This window comes from Lonchura striata, chromosome 25 (assembly GCF_046129695.1).
Source record: "Lonchura striata isolate bLonStr1 chromosome 25, bLonStr1.mat, whole genome shotgun sequence".
Taxonomy (NCBI): domain Eukaryota; kingdom Metazoa; phylum Chordata; class Aves; order Passeriformes; family Estrildidae; genus Lonchura; species Lonchura striata.
The window spans coordinates 8,481,677-8,506,598 of record NC_134627.1 but is presented as its reverse complement, the minus strand read 5'-3'; the positions used below and the strand labels follow the sequence as shown (position 1 = coordinate 8,506,598).

At 48.1% G+C, this 24,922-nt stretch overlaps 1 protein-coding gene across 2 annotated transcripts in view; it reads left to right on the top strand.

Moving 5' to 3' along the window:
• The first annotated feature begins 4,745 nt into the window (after positions 1-4,745).
• KPNB1 (karyopherin subunit beta 1) overlaps positions 4,746-24,922 on the top strand; it is a 37,782-nt gene continuing 17,605 nt past the window's right edge. Inside the window, exons 1-9 of one of the 2 annotated variants that reach the window (XM_077788345.1) lie at positions 4,746-5,040; positions 5,280-5,338; positions 10,351-10,533; positions 15,950-16,150; positions 17,871-18,023; positions 19,020-19,079; positions 19,709-19,798; positions 22,097-22,207; positions 23,657-23,758. In XM_077788345.1, coding sequence (XP_077644471.1) covers positions 5,001-5,040; positions 5,280-5,338; positions 10,351-10,533; positions 15,950-16,150; positions 17,871-18,023; positions 19,020-19,079; positions 19,709-19,798; positions 22,097-22,207; positions 23,657-23,758 — 999 coding nt within the window. In that variant the 5' untranslated portion in view covers positions 4,746-5,000. The remainder of the gene's footprint in view (positions 5,041-5,279; positions 5,339-10,350; positions 10,534-15,949; positions 16,151-17,870; positions 18,024-19,019; positions 19,080-19,708; positions 19,799-22,096; positions 22,208-23,656; positions 23,759-24,922) is intronic. The other variant, XM_077788346.1, reaches the window with a different exon arrangement.

Sequence of the window (24,922 nt, the reverse complement as noted above, 5' to 3'; positions counted from 1 at the left end):
TAGAGCCTGAAAGGACCCAAAGCTGAGTTTAAGTTTTAGCCTGAAAGGACCCAAAGCTCAATTTAATATAGAGCCTGAAAGGACACAAAATTCAGTTTAATTTTTAGCCTGAAAGGACCCAAAGCTCAATTTAATATAGAGCCTGAAAGGACACAAAATTCAGTTTAATTTTTAGCCTGAAAGGACCCAAAGCTCAATTTAATTAGGAGCCTGAAAGGACCCAAAATTTGGTTTAATTTTTAGCCTGAAAGGACCCAAAACTCACTTTAATTTTTAGCCTGAAAGGTCCCAAAACTGGGTTTATTTGGAGCCTGAAAGGACACAAAACTCAATTTAATTTGGAGCCTGAAAGGACCCAAAGCTGGGTTTAATTTTTAGCCTGAAAGGACCCAAAACTGGGTTTATTTAGAGCCTGAAAGAACATAAAACTCAAGCCTGAAAGGACCCAAAATTTGGTTTAGTTTTTAGCCTGAAAGGACCCAAAACTCAGTTTTAAAGTGTCACTTACAGGACCCCTCCTGTGCCACCAGGGTTGGAATTTTAGCTGACAAACCCAGACCAGATCTTGTTTAATCTGAATAAAAACCACCCTCAGGCACTCCAGAAATGCATTTAGCAGCGAAAGGAAGAAAAAAACCAAATTATGAATCAAAACAATTTGCATTAAACAGCACAAACTTGATGGAATAACATCGTGGGGGCACTCCCGGCCTGGGAAAACATCCCAAAAATGGGAATTTTGGGGCTGTGAGCTGTTGCATTCCCGAGGCTGGTTTGGGAATTTCTGTGTCAGCACCAGCTAAGCTGCTTTTCCTTCTGCTCCCTGCACAGGGACAAAATGAAAATAATGGAAATAATGGAAATAATGGAAATGGGATTGGGCTGGGAGAGGCACAAAACAACAGCAGCAAACACAGCCAGGCTCAATCCCCGTGGAAGGGATTTGGGGATTTGGCTTTTCCATGGAAATCTTGATTTTTATCGCTGTTGGCGAGAGGGGCAGGACAAAAACAGGAATTTTTTGGGGTGGGGAAAAGGCTGAGCCTGGAAACTCATGCAGACTCTGGGAGGAATTAAATTCCCAATTAAATGAATTTTGGGATTTGGTTTTCCCATTGGAAATCTTTATTTTTATCACTGGAGACTGAACGATGTTGGGAATAGTGGCAGAACAAAAACAGGATTTTTTTGGGGTGAGGAGTTTCATGCAGGCTCTGAGAGGAATTAAATTCCCAATTAAATGAATTTTGGGATTTGGTTTTCCCATTGGAAATCTTTATTTTTATCACTGGAGACTGAACGATGTTGGGAATAGTGGCAGAACAAAAACAGGAATTTTTTGGGGTGAGGAGTTTCATGCAGGCTCTGAGAGGAATTAAATTCCCAATTAAATGAATTTTGGGATTTGGTTTTCCCATAGGAAATTTTTATTTTTATCACTGGAGACAAAATGATGTTGAGGAGAGGGGCAGGACAAAGAGGAGATTTTGGGGTGAGGAGTTTCATGCAGGCCCTGAGAGGAATTAAATTCCCAAATAAATCAATTTTGGGATTTGGCCTTTCCTAAGAAATCTTTATCTGTATAAATAAATACAGGCAGTATAAATAAATATGTATTAATAAATATGTATCAATAAATACGTATTAATAAATGAGGCAAAGTGGTGCTGGGGAGAGGGGCAGGACAAGGACAGATATTCCCTGTAACCCGAATTTTTTTCAGGGAATGATGGAATTTCCCCATAATCTGTTTTTTTTGGGGGAGTGATGGGCATTCCCTGTATCCTGGATTTTTCAGGGAATGATGGATATTCCCTGTAACCCGGATTTTTTCAGGAAATAATAGATATTCCCCATAATCTGGTTTTTTTTTGGGAATGATGGGCATTCCCTATAACACAGATTTTTCAGGGAATGACAGATATTCCCTATAACCTGTATTTCTCAGGGAAGGATGGAATTTCCCCATAATCTGTTTTTTTGGGGGGAGTGATGGGCATTCCCTGTATCCCGGATTTTTCAGGGAGTGACAGATATTCCCTGTAACCCCGATTTTTTCAGGAATGATGGACATTCCCCGGATATTGGATATTTCCCAGAGCCCTGGGCGCACCCATTTCCCCAGCAATGAATAAAATCCTCCCTCGGGGCAGCACTTTTCCATGGGAAAATTCCCTGGGAATTCCCCAGGGAAGGGCTCCGGGATTTGGGATGGACCTGTCGGGGCAGCTTCTCCTCAGCTTCCAGCGGGATGGGGCCGGGAATTCTCCTGGATTCCGGAACTCCGGGAGCTGCTCCTCCTCCTCCTCTGCCTGCTGTGGCTTTGGGAAGCAGCTGGAGGTCAGGATTTTGGGGATGGAGGCAGCTGTTTGCAGCTGGAATGGGAATTTTCAGGCAGCTGTTCCCAGGGGTTCCTCACTCCAGGGTTTTCCTGGAGAGGTTTGGGTGGGAAGGGACCTCAGATCCCACCCGGGGACACTTCCAGGGCTCCTGCTCTGGGAAATCCCCGCCGCCTTTCCGGAGCTTCCCTGCAAAAACTTCTTCCTCGGAGCCCATCCCGAGCAATCCTCTCCCACCTCCAAAGCGCCTCCCGGGAACCCCAAACCTCCGGAGCTGGAAGGGACCCCCAGGGATCATCCGGCCCAGCTGCCACCCCTGCAGGACACCCCAAAATCCGCCCTCGGCAGCCCCGGCAGCGCCGGCCAACGTTCCCGGAGCCCCGAGAGCTTTGGGAGCACGAACATTCCATGGGGAGATGTTCCAGTGCCAAAATCCCTCTGGAATAAACCCCCAAATCCATCCCAAAACTCCTGGAGCTCTGAGAGATTTGAGATCACCATCATTCCATGGGGAGATGTTCCAGTGCCAAAATCCCTCTGGAATAAACCCCCAAATCCATCCCAAAACTCCTGGAGCTCTGAGAGATTTGGGAGCACCATCATTCCATGGGGAGCTGGCCCTGTGCCTGATCCCCCTGAGCTGGAAACCCCAAAATCCATCCCAAAAATCCCAGAGCTCTGAGAGCTTTGGGAGCACAAACATTCCATGGGGAAATGTTCCAGTGCCCCAAAATCCCTCTGGGGAAAACCCCCAAATCCATCCCAAAACTCCTGGAGCTCTGAGAGATTTGGGATCACCATCATTCCATGGGGGGCTGGCCCTGTGCTCAAACATCCAGTGGGGAAAAACCCCAAAATCCAACCCAAAATCTAACCCAAACATTCCCGGAGTTCTGAGAGTTTTGGGATCACCACCATTCCATGGGGAGCTGTCCCAGCACTCAACCAACCTTTGGATGAAGATCTTTGCCCAAAATGCAACCCAACAAATCCATCCCAAAACTCCTGGAGCTCTGAGAGTTTTGGGATCACAACCATTCCATGGGGAGCTGTTCCAGCATCCAAATTCCAACCCAACGAATCCATCCCAAAAATCCCAGAGCTCTGAGAGTTTTGGGATCACCATAATTCCAAGGGGAGCTGTTCCAGCGCCCAAAATCCACCCCAACCAATCCACCCCGAAACCCCTGGAGCTGCGGCAGTTTTGGGATCACCCCCATTCCCTGCGGAGCTGTCCCGGTGCCCGCCGCTCCTTTCCCAGCGGGAATTCCTCCCCGTCCCTCTCCAGCCCTGCCCGGTCCCGGCCGCGCTCCTCCCGCAATTCCCGCGGCTCCCGTTGCTGCATCCCTCGGCCGGGATCCCGGAACCCTTCGGCAGCGGGCGATGCCGAACGGGCCGAGCCCGGGGCGGTGTCCCGGTAATTGCCGCTTGTCCCCGCGCCTCCGGCGAGCGTCACTAATTACCGCTCGCCCTCCCGGCCCCGTTAATTGTCCCGCCGCTCTCCGCCCGTCCCGTTCCCGCATCCCTCGGTTGTCACCCCGCTTTGGGGACACACCGCGATGCGCAAGGAGCGCGGTGCCCGAACCGAGGGACTCGGCGGACACCGGAGCCGGTGCGGGGCGGGTTCTGCCGGGGCCGTCGCACCGGGGAGCGCTCCCATCCCCGCCCCGGTGCTGACCGGCCCGGTGCCCCGCCCGGCCACCGGTACCGACCACGGGACACCCCGCTTCGTGCGGGATGCCCGTCACGCAGCGATTCTGCACTGCCGGACTGCACACACCGGGACACACCGGGTCACACCCCCGGTCCCGGGAAACCGGCGCCGGTTCCGCTTCCCGCCGCGCGCCGAGCACGTGGCTCCTCCCCAGCCGGTTCCGGTGCCGCTGCCGCCCTGCCCCGGGCATTGCCGGGAACCGGCGGCAGTGCCGGTGACCCCGCTCCCCGTCCCGGTGCTCCCGGTGCTCCCGGTGCCGCCCCCCACGCGCGGCCCAACGTGGTCGCGCCCCCCCGCCCCCCCCACCCCGCGGCAATGGTCCCGTCCGGGCCCCGCCCAATCCCCGCGCGCGCCGCCGGAAGCCCCGCCCCTTCTTTCCTCCCCCGCTCCCTCCCTTTTGCCGCCCCCCCTCCCGCTCACCCCCCCCCCCCCCTCCAATGGCCTCGCGCCGCCGGCCCGGCCAATAGGAAAGCGCGCGCGCCGGGCCGGGGGGGCCCCGCCGGCCAATCAGCGCGGCGGGCGCGGGGCGGGCGCGCGCGCGCGCGGGGCCCCTCCCGGCGTATCCCTCCGCCGCCCGGTGCGCGCGCGCGCCGCCGCCTCCCCGCTCGCGCGCGGCCCCTTCTTTTTTTTTTTTTTTTCTTTTTCCCTTTTTTTTCTTTTTTTTTTTTTCCTTCCTTCTTCTCCACCCTCTTTTAATTTTTTTTTTTTTTTTGTTTAAATCGAAAAGAATCTCTCCCGTCCAAACGCCCCGCAGCCGCACCGGGAACCGCTGCTGCTGCTGCCCCGCTCCGGCCTCCGCGGGGCAGGCCCCGGCTTTCCGCCCTTCCCCTCCCTCCCTCCCTCCCTCCCCTCCTCCGGCCCGCCCCGCTTCCCCCCCCCCCTTCCCCTCCTCCTCCTCCTCCTCCTCCTCCTCCTCCCGCCGGCGCCGGAGCCGCCACGCCGCCGCCATGGAGCTCATCACCATCCTGGAGAAGACGGTCTCGCCGGGTGAGGCGCGGGCTGAGCGCTGAGGGCGGCGGGGCCGGGCGGGGCGGGGGCCGCGCAAGCCGCGGGGCGGCCGAGGCGGCGCCCGCAGCCGCGGGGAGGGCGTGGGCGGCGGGGGAAGCCGTGAGGCGGGCGGGAACCGGAGCGGCGGGGAGGCTCCCGGGCACGGTGAGGAGCGCGCCGGGAGCCCTGAGGGCGCGGGCGGTTGGGCCGCGGGTGACGCCGGTTTCCCCCCTCCGCAGACTGCTCGGAGCTCGAGGCGGCGCAGAAGTTCCTGGAGCAGGCGGCCATCGAGAACCTGGTGAGCGCTCGGGGCGGTCCCGGCGGCGGCGGAGCCGGCGGCGGCGGCGGGGCCGGCGCTGCCCCGAGCGCTCCGCGGCCCCGCCCGGCTCGGCCCGGCCCGGCCCGGCCGCCATGGCCGCTGCCGCCCCTGCCCGCGCCCGGCGGCCGCGCGGGCCAATCACGGCGCGGCTTGCGGGCCCGGCGGCCAATCAGCGCGCGGCGCCGGGCCGGGGGGCGGGGCCGGTGCGGGAGCGGCCGCGGGCCATGTGCGGCCGCCGCGGCCATCGCGGCCCCGGGCGCCGCCCGGTCCTAAAGCCCGGCCGCCCGCAGGGACCCCCGGACGGCCCCAGCGGCCGCCTCCAGCACCCGCGGCACCCCCGGACCGTCCTGGTGCCCGCCGCACCCCCGCCCAGCCCGACCTCCCGGTGCCGGCGTCCGCGGGACGCCCGGCCGGTTGTAGCGCCCGCTCCTCCGGGGCGCTCTCCCCGCTGTGCTGTCCGCGGGATCCCTGCCCAGCCCCGCTGGCCGGTGCTGCTGGCCGGTGCTGCTGCCTGTGGGACCCCCGCCCAGCCCTGCTGCCCAGTCTCGGTGTCCTCGGGAGCCCTGTGCGGTCCTGCTGCCCGGTGCACCGGGAGCCCCGCATCCCCCGGAGAGCCGGGCCCGGGCGGGATCGCAGCTCCGGGAGCCGGGGAGGGGCTCAGGGATGTGTGGTGGGGGAGGGAGGCTCGGCTGGGCAGGGGGAGTTGTACCCGCGCTGACCTTAAACCCGAGCAGGAAAAGAAGTCAGAAAAAAGCAACGGAAGGGGGAACAAAAAGCCCCAAAATCCCCGGGTGCGATGGCGGGGCCGGAGCGGGGGCTTGGGGCTGCTGCTGCTTCAGAAGGGATTTTGCTTAGTCAAGCTCTGGGGCTGCAGCTCTGGCTGCTCCCCGCAGGGATGGGGAGCACTGGGGGGTGCCGAGTCCCGGTGTCCCGGTGCTGTCCTTGTCACAGCCCCGTTGGCACCCCAAAAACCGGCACCGGTCACCCCCCAGCTCCTCCTCTGCTCCCCGGGCCTGCTGGGGAAGAAGCCACGGAGGTTCTGTGTTTGTGGTGCTGGTGGAAGGAGGGTGAGGATCCCTCGGGGTTGATGCTGGACCTCTCCGTTTGGAGGGGAGAATCCTCTGGGTTGGTGTTTTTGGGGGGCTCAGTACCACCCCAAGCTGTGCCTGGAGCTGCAGGGCTGAGCTCTGAGGGATTTTGGGGTGATGAGCAGGAGCTGCTCGTGGTCCTGATCTGCTGGTGTTGGGAAGAGCTGGGGAAATGTGGATTTTCCAAGGTTTCATTTCTCTTGTGGGAGAAGAAATCTGGATTTTCCAAAGTTTCTCCTCTCTTGTGGAAGAGGAAATGTGGATTTTCCAAGGTTTCATTTCTCCTTTCCTGTGGAAGAGGAAATGTGGATTTTCCAAGGTTTCATTTCTCTTGTGGGAGAAGAAACCTGGATTTTCCAAAGTTTCTCCTCTCTTGTGGAAGAGGAAATGTGGATTTTCCAAGGTTTCATTTCTCCTCTCCTGTGGAAAAGGAAATGTGGATTTTCCAGGGTTTCATTTCTCCTGTGGGAGAGGAAGTGTGGATTTTGCAGGGTTTCATTTCTCCTGTGGGAGAGGAAGTGTGGATTTTGCAGGGTTTCATTTCTCCTGTGGAAGAGGAAGTGTGGATTTTCCAAGGTTTCATTTCTCTCAGACTTGTGGGATTACTCCAAGCTTTCATTTTTACTTTGCTCCGTGAGAGGCAGAGCTTGGGCTGGCCCCGGGGATTTGTGTGGGGTGAGGAGGTGGAATGGGCCGGGGGGATGGGGATGAAGCAGGAGGATGAGGATGGAGCTGAAGCAGGCAGATGAAGATGAGGATGAAGCGGGAGGGTGGGGATGAAGCACGAGGATGAGGATGAAGAAGAAGGGTGAGGATGAAGGTGGAAATTAAGCATGAGGATGAGGATGGAGCTGAAGCAGGCAGATGAGGATGAAGCAGGAGGATGAGGATGGAGCTGAAGCAGGCAGATGAGGATGAAGCACAAGGTTGGGGATGAAGCAGGAGGATGAGCAGGAGGATTGGGCTGAAGTAGGAGGATGAGGATGGGGATGAAGCAGGAGGATGAGGATGAAGCAGGAGAATGGGAATGGAGCTGAAGCAGGGGGATGAGGATGAGAATGAGGATGAGGATGAAGCACAAGGATGGAAATGAAGCAGGAGGATGAAGATGGAGGATGAGAATGTGGGATGAAGCACGAGGATGAGGATGAAGCAGAAGGATGGGGATGAAGCAGGGGAATAAGGATGAAGCACGAGGATGAGGATGAAGAAGGATGAGACATGAGGATGAAGCACAAGGATGGGGATGAAGCAGGAGGATGAGGATGAAGCAGGATGATGATGATGATGAGGATGAAGCAGGAGGATGAGGATGAGGATGAAGCAGGAGGATGAGGATGAAGCAGGATGATGATGAGGATGAGGATGAAGCAGGAGGATGAGGATGGGGATGAAGCAGGAGGATGAGGATGGGGATGAAGCAGGAGGATGAGGATGAAGCAGGAGGATGAGGATGAGGATGAAGCAGGATGATGATGATGATGATGAGGATGAAGCAGGAGGATGAGGATGAAGCAGGAGGATGAGGATGATGAGGATGAAGCAGGAGGATGAGGATGAAGCAGGGTGATGATGATGATGGTGAGGATGAAGCAGGAGGATGAGGATGAAGCAGGGTGATGATGATGAGGGTGAGGATGAAGATGTGTCACTCAGGCCCATCCCCTGTGCTTTCCCAGCAGCTCTGCGAGCCTCTCCCAGTTCCGGGCTGGAGCCTCCTGCCCTTCCTCCTCCCCCTCCTCCTCCTCAGCCCCTAATCCAGCCCTTTTTAGCAAATTCATCCCAATTTACCCAATTTCTCCTTTTTTCCTGAGCTGTGCAGGTGGGAGCCAGCTCGGGCACGTCTGCCTTCCCTTCGTCCTCAAACCCAGGAGATTTCCTGGGACGCTGCTTTTTATTTTTACTGAATTTACCCCAAAAAACTTCCATGAAAAGAGAAATTTCCCTGCTAATTTATGGCTGAAAAACCCAAAGCTGCTTCTCCACCTGGGAATTTCAGGAATTTCCTTGTCTGGGGTGGCAGCAACACTTTTGGGCTGTCCTGTAATTCAGAAAAATCAGAATTTAAAATTTGGGTTTGAAATGGTTTAGTGGGGTTTGTTTGTAGATTTTATCCTATCACATTAAATTTAAAATTAATTTCGCCCATCCCTTTACAATTTCTCACATTTTTTGACCTCAAATTCTGCAGTTTGATCTTGGAAAAGTTTGGGATGAAACAACTAAAATCAATTTTGTCTCAAGAGCTGGGTTTGGGTGTTGAAAACCTGGAGTTCAAAGCACTGGAGTTGTTCAACTTTTAAATGTTGGGTTAGTTTTAAAAATGGGATTTTGGTGCCCCAAAATCTTTGTAATTTAGGATTATTGAAGTTGTTTTTTTTTTTAAATACGTATTTTAATATTTTTTAAGAGATTTTACAATTGGCTTTATTGTAGAAAAGTGGAAGATTTTTAGGAAATCACATTTTTAGTTGGTGTAAAATATCCAAATATTTTCTAGGAAGGCTTTTCTGAGCAGGCAAGAAACTTCTGAGGAAGAACATTCAGGAAAACAATAAAACTTCAGGGAAGCCTCTGAAATGTGCAGGAATTTTAAAAAAGTTTGGAAGAGGAAAAGGTTTAAAAATTTAAGGTTTTAACAAAGGAAGTGGCAGCAATGCCAGGGCTTTTGTGTGCACTCAGGTGTTTTTTTGGGGGGGTTAATTATAATTTTGGGGGGTTAATCCTCATTTTGAGGAGTAGATCCTCATATTGAGGAGGTTAATCTTAATTTTGAGGGGTTAATCCTCATTTTGGGGGGTTAATCATCATTTTGAGGGAGATTAATCCTCATTTTGGGGAGGTTAATCCTCATTTTGAGGGGTTAATCATAATTTTGAGGGGGGTTAATCTTCATTTTGAACGTGTTAATCTTCATTTTTGGGAGGTTGATAATTTTGGGGGTTAATTATAATTTTGGGGGGATTAACTCTCATTTTGAGGGGTAAATCATCATTTTGAGTGGGTTATTCTTAATTTCGGGGGTTGATCCTCATTTTGGGGGGATTAACCCTCATTTTGAAATGCAAATCATCATTTGGAGTGGGTTATTCTTAATTTTCGGGGGGATTAATCCTCATTTTGGGGGGGATTAATCCTAATTTTGGTGGGATTAACCCTCATTTTGAGTGGTAAATAAATCCTCATCGTGCTCAGCAGAGCATCTGCAACATCACAACTCAGAATTTCCCCATTTTACCAATCCCGATTCAGGGTGTGGAATCACCGAAAACACTGAGCGGTCAATTCCTCCTTTAATTCCCACCTAAAAAATCCATTTTATTTTTTTTTTTTTTAAATTCCCACCTAAAAAGTCGATTTTATTTTTTTTTTAATTCCCACCTAAAAAATCCATTTTATTTTTTTTTTTTTAATTCCCACCTAAAAAATCCATTTTATTTTTTTTTTAATTCCCACCTAAAAAATCCATTTTATTTTTTTTTTTAAATTCCCACCTAAAAAATCCATTTTATTTTTTTTTTTAATTCCCACCTAAAAAATCCATTTTATTTATTTTTTTTTTAAATTCCCACCTAAAAACTCGATTTTTTTTTTTTTTTAATCCCCACCTAAAAAATCCATTTTATTTATTTTTTTTTTAAATTCCCACCTAAAAACTCGATTTTTTTTTTTTTTTTAATCCCCACCTAAAAAATCCATTTTATTTTTTGTTTCCCCCCCCCACCTTCCCATAAACCCATTTCACCCAAGGAACTTTTCAAGCCAGGCAGGAGCGAGGAAGGCGACCACGCGCTCGGAAAAAAATCCCGGCAGATCTTAACCCTGAACCTCATCCTCACTGTGGTCTGGGGGGGCCGGGGAGGTTTTTGGGGTGCCGGGGCGCTGAAGTCGCTGTCTCCCCAGCCGACCTTCCTGGTGGAACTCTCCAAAGTTCTGGCCAACCCCGGGAACAGCCAGGTCGCGCGCGTGGCCGCCGGGCTGCAGATCAAGAACTCGCTGACCTCCAAGGATCCCGACATCAAGGCCCAGTACCAGCAGAGATGGCTCGCCATCGACGCCAACGCGCGCAGGGAGGTCAAGAACTTCGTAAGTCCCGCGGTTCTTCCTCCTTTTCTCCCCCTCTTTCTACCTCGGGAGGAAGGTCAGCCCTGGTTTGCCACCTAAAAGGTCTTCTCCTGGTCGATGGAGCAGCTGGAGGTGCTCGGTTCTGGGATTTGGTTTCGTTTTAGGGTGGGATTTGGGCAAAGAGCTTCATCCAAAGGTTGGTTGAGTGTTGGAGCAGCTCCCCATGGAATGGTGGTGGTCCCAAAGTTGCCCGTCTCTGGAGCAGCAGGAGATTCTCAGTTCTGGGCAAAGATCTTCCTCCAAAAGTTGGTTGAGTCCTAGAACACTTCCCCATGGAATGATGGAGATCCCAAAGTTGCCAGAGCTCTGAGAGTTTTGGGATGGATTTGTTGGGTTGGATTTTGGGCAAAGATCTTCCTCCAAAAGTTGGTTGAGTCCTAGAACACTTCCCCATGGAATGATGGAGATCCCAAAGTTGTCAGAGCTCTGAGAGTTTTGGGATGGATTTGTTGGGTTGGATTTTGGGCAAAGATCTTCCTCCAAAAGTTGGTTGAGTCCTAGAACACTTCCCCATGGAATGATGGAGATCCCAAAGTTGCCAGAGCTCTGAGAGTTTTGGGATGGATTTGTTGGGTTGGATTTTCGGCAAAGATCTTCCTCCAAAAGTTGTTTGACTGCTGGAACTGGAATGGGTGTGATCCCAAAACTCTCAGAGCTCCAGGAGTTTTGGGATGGATTTGTTGGGTTGGATTTTGGGCAAAGATCTTCATCCAAAGGTTGGTTGAGTGCTGGGACAGCTCCCCATGGAATGGGTGTGATTCCAAAGCTCTCAGAACTCCAGGAATGTTTGGGTTGGATTTTGGGTTGGATTTTGGGTTTATTCCAGAGGGATTTTGGGCACTGGAACAGCTGCCCGTGGAATGGTTGTGATCCCAAAACTCTCAGAGCTCCGGGATTTTTGGGATGGATTTTGAGTTGGATTTTGGGGTTTCCCCCACTGGGTGTTTGAGCACTGGAACATCTCCCCATGGAATGATGGTGATGCCAAAGCTCTCAGAGCTCTGGGAATTTTGGGATGGATTTCTTGGGATGGATTTTGGGTGCTGGAACAGCTCCCCATGGAATGATGGTGCTCCCAAATCTCTCAGAACTTCAGGAGTTTTGGGATGGATTTGGGGGTTTTCCCCAGAGGGATTTTGGGGCACTGGAACATTTCCCCATGGAATGATGGTGATCCCAAAGCTCTCAGAGCTGTGGGATTTTTGGGATGGATTTGGGGGTTTGAGCACAGGGCCAGCTCCCCATGGAATGGTTGTGATCCCAAAGCTCTCAGGGCTCCGGGATTTTTGGGATGGATTTTGGGGTTTCCAGCTCAGGGGGATCAGGCACAGGGCCAGCTCCCCATGGAATGATGGTGATCCCAAATCTCTCAGAGCTCCAGGAGTTTTGGGATGGATTTGGGGGTTTATTCCAGAGGGATTTTGGCACTGGAACATCTCCCCATGGAATGATGGTGCTCCCAAATCTCTCAGAGCTCCAGGAGTTTTGGGATGGATTTGGGGGTTTATTCCAGAGGGATTTTGGCACTGGAACATTTCCCCATGGAATGATGGTGATCCCAAAGCTCTCAGAGCTCCGGGATTTTTGGGATGGATTTGGGGGTTTATTCCAGAGGGATTTTGGCACTGGAACATCTCCCCATGGAATGATGGTGATCCCAAAGCTCTCAGGGCTCCGGGATTTTTGGGATGGATTTGGGGGTTTATTCCAGAGGGATTTTGGCACTGGAACATTTCCCCATGGAATGATGGTGATCCCAAAGCTCTCAGAGCTCCGGGATTTTTGGGATGGATTTGGGGGTTTATTCCAGAGGGATTTTGGCACTGGAACATCTCCCCATGGAATGATGGTGATCCCAAAGCTCTCAGGGCTCCAGGATTTTTGGGATGGATTTTGGGGTTTGAGCACAGGGCCCGCTCCCCATGGAATGATGGTGATCCCAAAGCTCTCAGAGCTCTGGGATTTTTGGGATGGATTTTGGGGTTTCCAGCTCAGGGGGATCAGGCACAGGGCCAGCTCCCCATGGAATGATGGTGATCCCAAATCTCTCAGAGCTCCAGGAGTTTTGGGATGGATTTGGAGGTTTATTCCAGAGGGATTTTGGCACTGGAACATCTCCCCATGGAATGTTCATGCTCCCAAAGCTCTCGGGGCTCCGGGAACGTTGGCCGGCGCTGCCGGGGCTGCCGAGGGCGGATTTTGGGGTGTCCTGCAGGGATGGCAGCTGGGCCGGATGATCCCTGGGGGTCCCTTCCAGCTCCGGAGGTTTGGGGTTCCCGGGAGGCGCTTTGGAGGTGGGAGAGGATTGCTCGGGATGGGCTCCGAGGAAGAAGTTTTTGCAGGGAAGCTCCGGAAAGGCGGCGGGGATTTCCCAGAGCAGGAGCCCTGGAAGTGTCCCCGGGTGGGATCTGAGGTCCCTTCCCACCCAAACCTCTCCAGGATTCCGGGACCTCCCCTGCAGCTGCGCTGGGCGTTGATTTTTCTGCAGGAAATTCTTTTTTTAAGGAAGATTTTTCTTCCCTTTTCGAAGAAGAACTTCCCCAAGTTCTCTCCAATCCCCACCAACATTTTTGAAACACTTTGAATCTGAACAATCCTCACGCAAGGAAGGTTTAAAAGTGGAAAATGAAGAAAAATTGCAGGTTCCAGATAGAAAATGAATAAAAATATGTGGTTTTTTTTTCCCCAAGGATGCTTTTTGCCCTGTTGGAGTTCAGAGCCTGCAGGGCTAGAAGTGGTGGCTCAGTGGTTTGTTGTTTTTGGTTTTTTATTTTTATTTTTTGGCTGATGGGAGCAAAAAGTGCTGCTGGGATTTGTGCAGTGCCCCGCGGCTGATTCAGCTTTGTAATTATTTTTTTTTCGTGTGGTGATAGAATCTCAATAATCCCAGAATTATTTGGGATTAATAATTAATTTAATTTCCATCCATCCTCAATTTTCCTTCTCTCGGGGTGCTCCAAACCCAACCCAGCCTGGCCTTGGATATTCCAGGGATTCCAGGGATCAGAGGGATAAATTTGGGTGAGAGATGATGGAGCACCTTTGATCCTTTATTTCCCTGGAATTTTATTGGGTCCGGAGCTGTCCTTGGGCACTGAAATCAAACAAATTTGTTGCTGTTTTCAACATCCAAAATACAAAATTTAGGTGGAAACTTGGAATATGAAAGAGTGGAACTGGAATGATAAAATGAATCCTCATTTTTTTGTTTTTTAAAGAAAGTTTTTTTGGTATATAACTGAAAATACCGGGAACATGCTAATTCCTTCCTTTGTTTTTTATAGAAAATATTATTGGTTATCAAAAAAAAGCATTTCAATCTATTTTTTTATAAAAAAGTAATTGGTGTATAACTGGGAATGCTAAAAAGAATTCATCCCCTGTCCCTCCATTTTTCAGAGGAAGTTACTGGTGTATAACTAAAAATGATGGAAAAATGCAAATCTTTCCCTCTGTTAAAAAAATAAATTATTGGTGTATGACTGGGAAATGCTGAAAAAAATCCCTGTAATTTTTAAAATAAAATATTCTTCGTGTATAAGTAAAAATGATGGAAAAGTGCAAATGCTTCCCTCTGTTTTTTAAAGAAAATGTTATTATTGTGTAACAGGAAAAGCTGGAAAAATCCATCCCCATCTCTGTTTTTTTAACGGAAAAATTCCCAAACCCCACCAGCAAAAATCCTGATGGATCCCAGTGCCCGACAAAATTTTTATGCCGGAATTTTTTTGGCATTAAAAAAAAAAAATTCCTTTTTGGGGTGAGCTCAACTGTTATTTGTCCAACTTTGACCTTTCCCTGCACCACGGGAAGGGAGAATTCCCGGGAATGCCGGCGGGCTCTGGCTCCCAGCAGCGTTTCTCCAGGAGAAGCCGAGCGAATTCCGGCCAAAGCCGAAGGGTTTGGGTCTCTCCGGGGGCGTTTTCCCAGCCTGGTCCTCCCTGGGGGCTGCTCCTCCAGATCCTTCAGATCCTTCATCTCCTCCAGCTCCTTCATCTCCTCCAGCTCCTTCATCTCCTCCAGCTCCTTCATCTCCTCCAGCTTCTCCAACTCCTTCATCTCCTCCAGCTCCTTCATCTCCTCCAGCTCCTTCATCTCCTCCAGCTCCTTCATCTCCTCCAGCTCCTCCTCCTCCTCCAGCTCCTTCATCTCCTCCAGCTCCTTCATCTCCTCCAGCTCCTCCTTCTCCTTAATCTCCTCCAACTCCTCCTCCTGCTCCTCCAGCTCCTTCATCTCCTCCTGCTCCTTCATCTCCTCCAGCTCCTTCTTCTCCTTAATCTCCTCCAGCTCCTCCTCCTGCTCCTCCAGCTGCTCCTCCTCCTCCAGCTCCTTCATCTCCAGCTCCTTCATCTCCAGCTCCTGCTCCTCCAGCTTCTCCAACTCCTTCATCTCCTCCTGCTCCTCCAGCTCCTTCTTCTCCTTAATCTCCTCCAACTCCTCCTTCATCTCCTTCTGCTCCTTCATCTCCTCCAGCTCCTCCTTCTCCTTAATCTCCTCCAACTCCTCCTCCTGCTCCTCCAGCTCCTCCTCCTCCTCCAGCTCCTTCATCTCCTCCAGCTCCTTCATCTCCTCCAGCTCCTTCATCTCCTCCAGCTCCTTCATCTCCTCCAGCTCCTTCATCTCCTCCTGCTCCTTCTTCTCCTTAATTTCCTCCAACTCCTCCTCCTGCTCCTCCAGCTCCTCCTCCTCCTCCAGCTCCTTCATCTCCTCCAACTCCTCCTCCTCCTCCTCCAGCTCCTTCATCTCCTCCAGCTCCTGCTCCTCCAGCTTCTCCAACTCCTTCATCTCCTCCAGCTCCTCAAGCTCCTTCATCTCCTCCTCCTCTTCCTCCTCCTCAAGCTCCTTCATCTCCTCCAGCTCCTCCTTCTCCTTAATCTCCTCCAACTCCTCCTCCTCCTCCTCCAGCTCCTTCATCTCCTCCAGCTCCTTCTTCTCCTTAATCTCCTCCAACTCCTCCTCCTGCTCCTCCAGCTCCTCCTCCTCCTCCAGCTCCTTCATCTCCTCAAGCTCCTTCATCTCCTCCTCCTCTTCCTCCTCCTCCAGCTCCTTCATCTCCTCCAGCTCCTCCTCCTCTTTCAGCTGCTCCAGCTCCTCCTCCTCCAGCTTCTCCAGCTCATCTTCCTTCTCCTCCAGCTTTTTCTTTTCCTTCTCCTTCAGCTTATCCTCTTCCTCCTCCTCTTTCAGCTGCTTCAGCTCCTCCTCCTCCAGCTCCTCAAGGTCCTCCTTCTCCTCCAGTTCCTCCTCCCGCTCCTCCATCTCCTTCTCCTCCTCCAGTTCCTCCTCCTCCTTCTCCATCTCCTTCATCTCCTTTTCCTCCTCCTCCTCCTCCTGCTCCTCGTCCTCCTCCGGCTCCTCCAGCTCCTCCTGCTCTGCCCAGGTGCTGCAGACGCTGGGCACGGAGACGTACCGGCCCAGCTCGGCGTCGCAGTGCGTGGCCGGCATCGCCTGCGCCGAGATCCCCATGAACCAGTGGCCGGAGCTGATCCCGCAGCTGGTGGCCAACGTCACCAACCAGCACAGCACCGAGCACATGAAGGAGTCCACGCTCGAGGCCATTGGTTACATCTGCCAGGACATTGTGAGTGCCCGGGGTGTGGGATGGGAAGGGTTCCCCGGGGATCGGATCAGCCGGCGCGGGGCGGAGGCGGCAGCGGGGTTGGGTGGAGTTGGGTTGGTTGGGTTCTTTGGGTTGGGTTTTGGGTTGGGTTGGTTGGGTTCTTTGGGTTGGGTGGAGTTGGGTTTGTTGGGTTCTTTGGGTTGGGTTTTGGATTGGGTTGGTTGGGTTCTTTGGGTTGGGTTTTGGGTTGGGTTGGTTGGGTTCGTTGGGTTTTGGGTTGGGTTTGTTGGGTTCTTTGGGTTGGGTTTTGGATTGGGTTGGTTGGGTTCTTTGGGTTGGGTTTTGGGTTGGGTTGGTTGGGTTCTTTGGGTTGGGTGGAGTTGGGTTTGTTGGGTTCTTTGGGTTGGGTTTGTTGGGTTCTTTGGGTTGGGTTTTGGATTGGGTTGGTTGGGTTCTTTGGGTTGGGTTTTGGATTGGGTTTGTTGGGTTCTTTGGGTTGGGTTTTGGATTGGGTTGGTTGGGTTCTTTGGGTTGGGTTTTGGGTTGGGTTTGGTGCATTCTTTGAGTTGGGTTTTGGGTTGGATTGGTTCTTGGGTTGGACTTTTTTGGATTTTTTGGGTTGGGTTTAGGGTTGGGTTTGTTGGGTTGGATGGGTTCTTGACTTGAGGTTTGGGGTTTTTGGGTTGGATTGGTTCTTGGCTTGGGTTTTTTTGGGTTGGATTTTTTGGGTTGGATTGGTTCTTGGCTTGAGGTTATTTGGGTTTGTTGGGTTGGATTTTGGGTTGGGTTTATTGGGTTCTATGGTTTGGGTTGGAGTTTTTTGGACTTTTTGGGTTGGGTTTGGATTTTTTGGGTTGAAGTTTTTTGGATTTCTTGGCTTGGATTCTTTGGGTTGGATTTTTTTGGAATTTTTGGGTTGGGTTTAGGTTTGGGTTTGTTGGAGTTTTTTGGATTTTTTGGCTTGGATTTTGGATTGGAGTTTTTTGGGTCTTCGGGTTGAAATCTTTGGGTTCATCATTTTGGGTTGAAGTTGTGGATTTTTTGGTTTTGTTGGGTTTTTTGGGTTGGAGTTTGTTGGGTTTTTTGATCCTGGAGGGTTTCCCCAACCTTAAAGAATTCCAGATTTCCAAGAGATTTTTATGGCTCTGGAGAAAATTCCCCAATTTCCAGGAGATTTTTTTTTTTGGTGGATTTTTTGGCTGAATTTTCTCATTTCAATATTTATATTTAAAAGCATTTCCTCACCTTGCTGCACTCCAGGCTCTGCAATTTTTTTGTTCCGTGCCTGAAAAAAAAAATAAGGAAAAATTTACAACTCCCGAGTCTGCCCAATCCATAAATTATTTGGAAATCAACATTTTTTAAAAATCTTTTAATGAACAAAGTCAAATCGTGGATTTGTTGGTTCGTGTTTGATCCACTGGGATTTATTTGGCATTTTCCACTGGAATTTCTGGAGGATTTGTGCTCAGTTCAGGCTTCTCCTTGGATTTTCAATAATTTCCTGATTTATCCTAAAACTTCCCTGATATATCCTAAAAATTTTATTTGTAAATTCTGGCCAAAAAAAAAAAAAAACCAGAAGAAAACAAACATTTATTTAGATCCTACTGCTTGAAAACGTGCGGAAAATCGATTTAAATCATAAATAAATGTAAAAAAATGATATAAATCCTAATTAAATTTTTAAAAAATCGATTGCCATCATAAATAAATTTATTTTTGAAATATTTTTTTTCAGGATCCAGAGCAGCTCCAGGACAAATCCAATGAAATCCTGACTGCCATAATCCAGGGAATGAGAAAGGAGGAGCCCAGCAACAATGTGAAGCTTGCAGCCACCAACGCACTCCTGAACTCTTTGGAATTCACCAAAGCAAATTTTGACAAAGAGGTGAGGGGAAAAAAAAACAAAAAAAAAATCCCAAAAAAACCCAAATTTCCCCAAAATTTGGGATGGCAGGGTCCTGGTCAGTGATGAGGATTCATGCACCACGCTGAGCTTTGATGGATAAATCCTGAGCAAACTGAGACTGGGACTGGCACTGCTGGAGGGCTCCTTTTTTATCCTTTTTTTATCCTTTTTTTACCCTTTTTCTATACTTTTTTTATCCTTTTTTTTCCATTTTTTCTCCTTTTTTTAATCCTTTTTTAAAAAAATTTTTATCTTTTTTTTAATCCTTTTTTAAATCTTTTTTTAATCCTTTTTTTCTCCTTTTTTTCTCCTTTTTTAATCCTTTTTTATCCTTTTTTCTCTTTTTTTTCTCTTTTTTTTCTCTTTTTTTCTCCTTTTTTCTCCTTTTTTTATCCTTTTATTCTCCTTTTTTTATCCTTTTTTTATCCTTTTTTTTCATTTATTCTCCTTTTTTTCTCCTTTTTTTCTCCTTTTTTTCTCCTTTTTTTCTCCTTTTTTCCGCCTTTTTTCCTCCTTTTTTTCTCCTTTTTTCTCCTTTTTTTCTCCTTTTTTTCTCCTTTTTTTCTCCTTTTTTCCTCCTTTTTCCTCCTTTTTTCTCCGTTTTTTCTCCCTTTTTTCTCCCTTTTTTCTCCTTTTTTCCTCCTTTTTTTTCTCCTTTTTTTTCCTTTTTCCCTCCTTTTTTCCACCTTTTTTCCTCCTTTTTTTCCTCCTTTTTTTCCCCCTTTTTGTTCCTTTTTTTCATCTCCCCTTTTTTCCCTTTTTTCCAATTTTTTTCCTCCTTTTTTCCCCCTTTTTTCCCTTCCCCCCCCCATTTTCCCCCCCTTTTTTTTCCTTTTCCCCCCCTTTTTTCCCCCTCTCTTTTCCCCTTTTTTTACCATTTTCCCGTTTTGGGGGGAAAAAAAATTTCCTATTTTGGGGGGAAAATATTCCAATTTTTGAGGAAAAATGGTAGAAAATGATTTCTCATTTTTTCAGTCTGAAAGGCACTTTATTATGCAAGTAGTCTGTGAAGCCACGCAGTGCCCGGACACGAGGGTGAGTGAATTTCAAATTCCTTCCTAAAACAATTTAAATATTAAAATATTGAAATATAAAGAATGGAGTGAGTGAAGAAATGTATTTATTATAAATAAATAGAAATATTTATTTTTATATATAAAAAATTTTACATAGAAATAAATACAAATATTTTTGATATATAAAAATTTTTACATTGGAATAAATAGAAATATTTATTAGCGTATAAATAATTATTTAGAGAAATAAATATAAATATTTTTTTGTTCTTATATTATTATTGGAAATCCTTTCTCAATGAAGAAACTTCATGGCGAAATTAAGGGAGGGTGAGGAAATTCAAAATTCCTTCCCTGGGGAATTTGCTGGTTGAAAACATTTAAAAATCAAGAAAAATAATAAATTAATAAATTTATTTATTATAAATAAACAGAAATATTGATACAAAAAATTAAATATTTATCTATAAAATTAAAATATTTCCTTATTTTTTAATTTCCCCATGAAGAAATTTCACTGCAAAATTACTGGCAGATGAATAAATTCCCAATTCCTCCCGGGGAAAATCGGGAATATTCCCCGTGCCTGCTGGAAATATGAAAAATAAATGGATTTTTGGGTGTAAAATTGGATTTTTTGGTGCCCAGGTGCGCGTGGCGGCGCTGCAGAACCTGGTGAAGATCATGTCCCTCTACTACCAGTACATGGAGACCTACATGGGCCCCGCGCTCTTCGCCGTGAGTCAATCAAATAATTCTCTTTTTTATAGCAAATCATTCTCATTTTTAGCAAATAATTCCGTCTTTTTATCAGATCATTTCCTGTCTTAGGTTCTGGTTTAATTATAAAATTATTTTACATGTTTTAGCCGATGATTTTGTATTTTTTACCGGGTAATTTTATATTTTTTATCAAATAATTTTCTATTTTTATCAAATAATTTTATATATTTTGTCAGATAATTTTATACTTTTAACCAATAATTTTATTTATTTTATCAAATAATTTTCTATTTTTATCAAATAATTTTCTATTTTATCAATTCTGTATTTTTATCAAATAATTTTACTTTTTTATCAAATAAGTTTCTATTTTTATCAAATTATATTTATATTTATGGATATTTTTGTATTTATATTTCTCGGATTTTCCCATTTATATTTCTCATATATTTTCTGATTTTTATATTTATATTGATATTTATTGATATTTTTATATTTATATTTCTTGGATTTTCCCACTTATATTTCTCATTTTTATTTCTCTGATTATTTAGATTTATATTTATGGATATTTTTATATTTATATTTCTCAGATTTTTCCCATGTATATTTCTCATTTTTATTTCTCTGATTATTTATATTTATGGATATTTTTATTTTATAATTCTTGGATTTTCCCACATATTTCTCATTTTTATTTCTCTGATTTTTATATTTATATTTATATTTATGGATATTTTAATATTTATATTTCTTGGATTTTCCCATTTATATTTCTCATTTTTATTCCTCTATTTTCCCGTATTTATATTGACATTTCTCACATTTATTCCCCCAACCCCTCAATCCCCATTCCCGTTTTCCCTTGGATTTCTGCTTCCCGTCCCTTCCCAAATTCCCGATTTTCTTTTGCATCCCGGAAAATCCCAATCCATAAAAACCGGATCCTTGCCCTCCTGAATGTGACAAAAAACCTGGAAAATTCCAATTATTTCTCATTTTCTCCCTGATAAATTGAATTTTACCCCTCAAAAACCAGAATTTCCCGGGGTCCGTGGATGGGGCAGGGAGTGGGAGGAATTCCGGTGGGAATTCTGGCGGATTTGGGAATTCCGGGGGGGAATTCCGGGGGGAATTCCGGTGGATTTGGGAATTCTGTGCTGGTCCATGGCTGGGCCAGGGAGCGGGAGGAATTTTGGGTGGGAATTCCAGGGGGAATTCGGTTGGATTTGGGAATTCTGGGGCAGGGAGCAGGAGGAATTCCAGGGGGGAATTCCGGTGGATTTGTGGATTTGAGAATTCTGTGACAGGGAGCAGGAGGAATTCCGGTGGGAATTCGGTTGGATTTGGGAATTCTGTGCCAGTCTGTGGATGGGGCAGGGCATAGGAGGAATTCCGGGTGGAATTCCAGGGGGAATTCAGGTGGATTTGGGAATTCTGTGCCGGTCTGTGGATGGGGCAGGGAGCAGAGGGAATTCGGGGCGGGAATTGCGGTGGATTTGGGAATTCTGTGCCAGTCCGTGGCTGGGGCAGGGAGCAAGAGGAATTCCGGTGGGAATTCGGTTGGATTTGGGAATTCTGTGCCAGTCTGTGGATGGGGCAGGGAGCAGAGGGAATTCAGGCAGGAATTCCGGGCGGGAATTGCGGTGGATTTGGGAATTTGTGCCGGTCTGTGGATGGGGCAGGGAGCAGGAGGAATTCAGGCAGAAATTCCGGGCAGGAATTGCGGTGGATTTGGGAATTCTGTGCCAGTCCATGGCTGGGGCAGGGAACAGGAGGAATTCAGGCAGAAATTCCGGGCAGGAATTGCGGTGGATTTGGGAATTCTGTGCCGGTCTGTGGATGGGGCAGGGAGCAGAGGGAATTCGGGCGGGAATTGCGGTGGATTTGGGAATTTGTGCTGGTCCGTGGATGGGACAGGGAGCGGAGGGAATTAAGGCAGGAATTCCGGGCAGGAATTGCGGTGGATTTGGGAATTTGTGCCGGTCCGTGGATGGGACAGGGAGCAGAGGGAATTCAGGCAGGAATTCCGGGCGGGAATTGAGTTGGATTTGGGAATTTGTGCCGGTCCGTGGATGGGACAGGGAGCAGAGGGAATTCAGGCAGGAATTCCGGGCAGGAATTGCGGTGGATTTGGGAATTTGTGCCGGTCCGTGGATGGGGCAGGGAGCAGGAGGAATTCCGGTGGGAATTGCGGTGGATTTGGGAATTTGTGCCGGTCTGTGGATGGGGCAGGGAGCAGAGGGAATTCAGGCAGGAATTCCGGGCGGGAATTGCGGTGGGAATTTAGTCGGGCTCGGGCTTTTCCGGCAGATCACCATCGAGGCCATGAAGAGCGACATCGACGAGGTGGCCCTGCAGGGCATCGAGTTCTGGTCCAACGTGTGCGACGAGGAGATGGACCTGGCCATCGAGGCCTCCGAGGTGGGAATTCCGGAACCCCGGGAATGGGGGATGGGAATTCGGGAGCCCCGGGAATGGGGGATGGGATCCCGGGAACCCCGGGAATGGGGGAATGGGGTTCATGGGAATTTGGGAACCCCGGGAATGGGGCCCTGGGCTTCTGTGGGATCCCGGGAACCCCGGGGATGGGGGAATGGGGTTCTGTGGGAATTTGGAGATCTCTGGGAATGGGGGGACTGGGGGGGTCCTGGAAATGGGGGATTTCTGGGAATGGGGGTCTGGGGTTCCATGGGAATTTCTGGGAATGGCGGGTCTGGGGGGGTTCTGGGATTCATGGGAATTCCTGGGAATGGGGTTCCTGGGATTCCTGAGAATGGGGGATTCCTGGAATTCCATGGGAATGGTAGAATTCCTGGGAACTGGGATTCCTAGGAATAGCAGGATTCCTGGGAATTTCCTGGGAATGGGAGATTCCCGGGATTTCATGGAATGGGGATTCCTGGAATTCCTGGGAATGGGGGGTTCCTGGAAATTGCAGAATTCCTGGGAATGTCAGAATTCCCTGCAGCTTCCCTTGGGAATGTTGCAATTGCCTTGGGAATGGCAGGATTCCCTGGGAATGCCAGAATTCCCTGGGCATGGGGGATTCCTGGGAATTCCCTGGAAATGTCAGAATTCCCTGGGATTCCCTTGGGAATGCTGCCATGAGGGGTTTTTTTCTTCCGAAAGATGGTTCACATTCCCTAAAATCCACAATTTCTGTGTCAAACCTGGAATTCTGGATAGAATAAAATTAATTATCCCATCAAACCTGGAATTCCAGATGAAATAAAATTAATTATCCCATCAAAGCTGGAATTCTGGATGAAATAAAATTAATTATCCTGTGGAATGGCTGGGGCTGGAGAGGAATTTTGGGGCATTTGTTATCAATAACAGCTGAAATTTTGAAGGACTCTGCATGAATCACATCCATTTTTTTTTAAAAGCAGCTAAATCTATATTTATGCTTGAATTCCCAAAAAATAAATATTAAAAAAATCAAGGATAAAAGGACAGGAAGCAGCAGCGGGGTGGGGTTGATTTGTTCCAAACCTTTTGCTCCTTCACCTCGGGGTCACTTGGTAATTACACCTGAATTACCAAGTGCAAATGGGGATAATTGTGCCCTGTGAGGATGGATGAGGAATTAAAAATGGATTTTGGAATATTTAAAGTGGGTTTTGGAATATTTAAAGTGGATTTTAGAATATTTAAAGTGGATTTTAGAATATTTAACTCGCTGCAAAGTGCCCTTGAGGCAACTCAGAATTCCTGTTTGGGGAGGAGAAATGGGATTAAAAAAAGGGAATTTGTGCTTCCTGTTGTTGATCATTCGGCCTGTTCATGCTGGAAAAAAATAAAATTCTATAAAAGCGGGTTAAAATATTGATGAAAATGAATTTTTCACCTTTTTTTCCTTCTCTCCAGGCAGCAGAACAAGGACGACCCCCAGAGCACACCAGCAAGTTCTATGCCAAGGGGGCACTGCAATATTTGGTCCCTATTTTAACCCAGACCTTAACAAAACAGGTGAGTTCCACATTCCCGCTGGGAATTGCAGCTCAGGAGATCTCCCTGACCCCCTGCATCCGTCGGGAATTGGGATTTGGGTTCCCCAAAATCCCGTTGGGATCCCAAAATTGCCTCAGGAGGCGGCGGTCCCCGGTCTGGGATGAGTTTCATGCACCACTCTGAGCCAGTGATGCTGCAGATTTGGGGCTGAGACTGGGATTTGCCTCCTTTTTCCCTGAGCACATCCCAGGAGTTGGGGTTTCCAGGGAGGTTTGGTGATTCCCTCTGTCCCTGTTTGGAATATTTAAGATTTAAACCAAATATTTCATCATCTGAGCTCCAGTTCCTGGGGTTTTTTAGCCTGGGTTTATTTACTCCCTGTTAAACACTTCAGGGATTTATTGGGGCTGTGCTTCCCAAGATTTTTGTACTTTCCAGAGAGATTTGGTGATTTTCTGTATTCCTGTTTGGAATATTTGGGATTTAAACCCAATATTCCAAAACCTCTGCCTCATGTGGGCTCCAATTCCTGGGATTTTGGCCTCAATCCCTGTTAAACACTTCATTGATTTATTTGGGCTGTGCTTCCCAACATTTGTGATTTCTGGGGGGATTTGGTGATTCCCTCTATCCCTGTTTGGAATATTTAAGATTTAAACCAAATATTTCATCATCTGAGCTCCAGTTCCTGGGGTTTTTTAGCCTGGGTTTATTTACTTCCCGTTAAACACTTCAGGAATTATTTGGGCTGTGCTTCCCAACATTTATAATTTCTGGGGGGATTTGGTGATTCCCTCTATTCCTGTTTGGAGTATTTGGGATTTAAACCCAATATTCCAAAACTTCTGCCTCATGTGGGCTCCAATTCCTGGGATTTTGGCCTCAATCCCTGTTAAACACTTCATGGATTTATTTGGGCTGTGCTTCCCAACATTTGTGATTTCTGGGGGGATTTGGTGATTCCCTCTATTCCTGTTTGGAATATTTAAGATTTAAACCAAATATTTCATCATCTGAACTCCAGTTCCTGGGGTTTTTTAGCCTGGGTTTATTTACTCCCTGTTAAACACTTCAGGGATTTATTGGGGCTGTGCTTCCCAAGATTTTTGTACTTTCCAGAGAGATTTGGTGATTTTCTGTATTCCTGTTTGGAATATTTGGGATTTAAACCCAATATTCCAA